This window comes from Priapulus caudatus, unplaced genomic scaffold (assembly GCF_000485595.1).
Source record: "Priapulus caudatus unplaced genomic scaffold, Priapulus_caudatus-5.0.1 Scaffold1748, whole genome shotgun sequence".
Taxonomy (NCBI): domain Eukaryota; kingdom Metazoa; phylum Priapulida; class Priapulimorpha; order Priapulimorphida; family Priapulidae; genus Priapulus; species Priapulus caudatus.
The window spans coordinates 46863-51662 of NW_014578809.1; the positions used below are offsets into that span (position 1 = coordinate 46863).

The 4800-nt window shown below is 45.6% G+C and overlaps 1 protein-coding gene across 1 annotated transcript in view; it reads right to left on the reverse strand.

Moving 5' to 3' along the window:
- The window catches only part of LOC106817502 (cilia- and flagella-associated protein 52-like), a 7987-nt gene that overhangs the window by 1007 nt on the left and 2180 nt on the right, over positions 1-4800 (reverse strand). The window contains exon 3 of the mRNA XM_014822170.1: positions 3926-4059. Within this exon, the coding sequence (XP_014677656.1) occupies positions 3926-4059 (134 nt within the window). The remainder of the gene's footprint in view (positions 1-3925; positions 4060-4800) is intronic.

Sequence of the window (4800 nt, forward strand, 5' to 3'; positions counted from 1 at the left end):
GAGAGAGAGAGAGAGAGAGAGAGAAGAGAGAGAGAGAGAGGAGGAGAGAGGAGTGCACGGCGGGAAACACAAAACGCCGGCGGATGATCAGTGCTGCCGTCGCTTCAATTTGATTCTCTGTTGCTTGCTGCCTCAAACTCTATTCGTGGCTTTGTGATTATTCCTGAATGCAGGGTTTTCTTAGATTATATATTTGTCTGTTAATATACGACAGACTGACACTGCGACATCAGATGACAATAATAATAATAATAAGACGGTAATTTGTGATGGAATGATGGGGATATCATTGCTATGTTTCTGGTCGATCCTTGTAAAGGATTTGCAGCTTCTCATGTGCCATATCTTCCGAAGTTAACCCGTGATCGTTCCCTAGTTCGCACGTCTTCCACTGGATGGCGCCAATAGTATATCAAAAGCGTGGTGGTGACGAGTGAAGTGTGTGGGTGTGAAATTAAACTAGGATTACGACCGTGTCGGTGTAGCAGTGTTCCTCGAGTTTATCCCACCGGTCTTCACATTCCCTATTTCATTTATTCGTAAGTGTTTTCCGGGGGTTATTTTTAGGCGTATTGTTGTTTTTTTTAATCGATGTTGAACTTTGATTCTGTGATCTCTAAGATATGTGTTGTCTATAATATACGTGATTGGGGCGTGTGTGCGTGCTGGGGTCAAACCCACATGCTATCAAAGAACCACTGCGTTACAGCGTTCTCTTTCTCTCGCACGATTGCAATGAATTGGTCATTAAACATGGCAGAATCCACCCACGATTGGTTCACAGCGATAACAACGCCATCTAGTGGGGACAGAACAGAAACACGTACATTTATCTACACGTAGATTTTAATACACGTAAGATTTTATTCATATTTAAAACGTGAGCGATCATAAATAGAAAGCTTTAATACGGAGGGACATCTTCTCTAGTAATCCCTCCTATCCCTCGATTCCCACCATCTACATCAGTGATGGCAGATACAAATAGCTGCATGGGTAACAACTGGGGGAAATGGGATCAGCAATTAAGTAAAGGTGCTCCGTATATAATTACTTCGTATAATATATCCTTGTCTGCTGCACACAAAGATTTGTACCGAACGCATGTATGTGCAATTGTGCATAAATGTGAACGATACACTATATAATACATTAGCTTAAAATACACATCAACAAGCTTGTGAACTAAACAACAACAAGCTCATGAAGTAAACAAGTTTGTTACGTAAACAACAAGCTTGAAGTAAACAACAACAAGCTGGTGAAGTTAACAATAACAAGCTTGTGACGTAAACAACAAGCTTGTGAAGTAACACAACAACACGCTGGTGAAGTAAACAATAACAAGCTTGTGAAATAAACATCAACAAGCTGGTGGAGTAAACAACAACAAGCTCATTAAGTAAACAATAACAAGCTTGCGGAGTAAATAAGGCACGTTTCCTCGCGGCGCCCTGGCACGCCCTCCGGTGGTGAAACCCGAAGCTTCACTTGAACGACGGGAACTTCCACCTCAAGATGGCGCCATCAGCGCTGACGCTGACGATGTGGCGCGTGTGTGGGCAGATGCGCAGCCCGCGTGATGTTTACCGCCGCTGACCCAGCCACGGTGTCACCTCTCTGCCCTCGTTGTACTGTCCACCACCTGTGTCACAACACAACATCGTTGATCATGTTCAATGGCTAACGCTCGCATTAGGAGTGCTTCCAAACTATTGATAATCATTAACTGATTGATATCCTACCCCTAAACCTAACCCTAACCTTAAATGACATTAAACCACTAAACTAAATATGACCATGACCGATGTATATAGAGTATATATATATTATATATGTTATATTGGACCATTATGACATTAAATGTTGGGAACACTCCTATGGAGTATCACCCCATGTCTATAGACAGATACGTGATACATAACGTATTATCTGTACCGCTGTGTACACATTATTGTACAGCTGTGTTTACACAACGTTATAGTAACAGCCTGTGTTTATACATGTTGTTATAGTACAGCTGTCTAACAATACATAACCTGGTTATCGCACACTGTTGAAACTCATATATACGCCCTGCCCGTGCTTGTCCTTGTACTTATAGAAGCAAACACGGCTTGACTAGACATCAATATTATATATAAACTATCAACATCCTGGAACACTTCCATTACGGCCAAAACAAAATACATGTGCGTTTACCGCTTACATGGCGCAAAAAATAGGGTAGGTAGCGTAGGGAAAACATTTAATTTTCTTGAAAATATTTTATTTACGAACCATGTCCTAAGGATGTGCGTTTGCCGTTTTGAGCAGGAACTGCTCCAATTCATATTTTTATTTTATTTTTATTTGTTTGCTGCTTAAGAAAAATTGACAATAAAAGTTTAGGGTCGGTCGGGAAAACCTGTAACCACACCTATATTTTGTTTGCGCCTTCTTATAGAATACATCAATGAGCTCGCTTCTATTGACACAGCAGTGATCAGTAGAAAATCATCAAGAACACGAAAGCGTAAAACGAATTCAAATTTTCAATTTCCGAAAAATCAAACTGCATAAGTTCTCGCAACACACATAGGGTGGCGCTAAGGAGACGAGCGCAGGACCGTAACCTCCCCCCCCCGCGCTCGCGCCCCGCACAGCGCTCCCTGTCGGCGCGCACCTGATGAGTTTGTTCGTCACCGCCGCTGGACGAAGTGTTTCGCCGTCTGCAAGATGTTCGAGAGCGTGACCTCGACGGAGATGGATCCGTCCAGCTCGCGAATCTGCTGGACCATCGTACGATCAGTACCCTGCAACGACGACGACGACGCGCATGCGGACCGGCAGAGCAGGCGGGCGCGCCCGTCGCCGCAACAGGGTAAGGCAAGCTTCCTCTCATTAAATGTAGAGATAGCGGACTCCAAACATGGTTTACTATAATATAGTTGGAAACTACAGTATAGCATATATATATATATATAATATATATATATATAGTTGCTTCAGTTAATCCATTTATTATATTCATTATTATATATATAAGTTATAATAAGAAAATAGCTTTAAATCTGCAGTGGAGAATTCATTTGATTTTTATTTACTAACCCTCATTTTGCCACAAATCGTGGCGAGCATTGCATCATGGCGACGCCACAAGGGAAACAATTCGAGGAGAGGCTTGTGCCTTTAGAAACCCCTCCTCTCCGTTCCCCTCCTTCGCCCCCCTCACATAACTCAGACCCGCCTCACACGGCACACCCTCCTCTCCACCAGCTTTACCATGGCGGCGCCGGTCGCAGTAATTTACCTAATTAAATTGTTACAGCAAGCGTTCATTGATCAAGAAAGCTGAGGCTCAGTTTCGTTATTCATTAAGCTGTGTTGTGATTCCCTCACGGATAGCTGCCTTCGCTTGCGCCTGGTGGCGCGGGCGGCATGGAGGGATACGCGCGATCGCGATGGGTGCTAGGTGATTGCCGTGCCATGTACAGTACTGCAGGCAAGACTAGCATCTAGCTATGTCTACCACGTGGAGGTGTGCAGCCGGTAGGGCGAGGGGTTGGCATGGTGGAGTGAGTGAGGTGAGGTGAGGTGAGGTGGTGTAGGTTGAGCGTTGAGGTGCTAACAAACCCACAAACCAACACTCAAACACACGCCGGTGAAAACATAACCTCCGCCAAGCCCCTGGCAGAGGTAACTATCCACATCCTGACAACTTCCATTATTATAGGATGCATCAATGAGCTCGCTACTACTGAGACACAGCAGTGATCAGTAGAAATCATCAAGAACACAAAAGCGTAAACGAAATTCAATTTCAATTTCGAAAATCAAACTGCATAGTTCCTCGCAACACACATAGGTGGCGCTAAGAGACGAGCGCAGACCGTAAACCTCCCCCCACCGCGCTCGCGCCACCGCACAGCGCTCACTGGTGGCGCACCTTGATGAGTTTGTCGTCACCGCCGGTCACGAAGTGTTCGCCGTCTGCGGAGATGTCGAGAGCGTTGATCGATCCGGAGATGGATCCGTCCAGCTCGCGGATCTGTGATCCATCGTACGACTCCCAGTACCCTGCAACGACGACGACGACGCGCATGGGACGGGCGAGCAGGCGGGGCGGCGTCGCCGCAACAGGGTAAGGCAAGCTTCCTCTCATTAAATGTAGATGCATAGGCGCTCCCAACAGGTTACTATATAGTTGGAAACTACAGTATATATATATATAGTTATTCAGTTACATCCATTTATTATATTCATTATTATATATATAAGTTATAATAATAATAGTTTAAAATCTGCAGTGAGAATTCATGATTTTTTTTTACTAAACCCTCATTTGCACTAAATCGTGGCGAGCCATGCATCAATGACGACCCACAAGGGAAAACGATTCGAGGAGAGGCTTGTGCCTTTAGAACCCCTCCCCTCCCTCCCCTCCTTGCCCCCCTCACATACCTCAGACCCGCCTCACCACGGCACACCCCTCCTCTCCCACCAGCTTTACCATGGCGGGCGGTCGCAGTAATTTACCTAATTAAATTGTTACAGCAGCGTTCATGATCAGAAGCTGAGCTCATTCGTTATTCATTAGCTGTGTTGTGATTCCCTCATGGATAGCTGCCTTCGCTCGCTGCGTGGCGCGGGCGGATGGAGGGATACGCGCGATCGCGATGGGTGCTAGGTGATTGCCGTGCCATGTACAGTACTGCAGGCAAGACTAGCATGTAGTACTCTACACGTGAGGTGCAGGGTAGGGCGAGGGGTTGCATGGTGGCGTGAGGTGAGGTGAGGTGAGGTGAGGTGAGGTGAGGT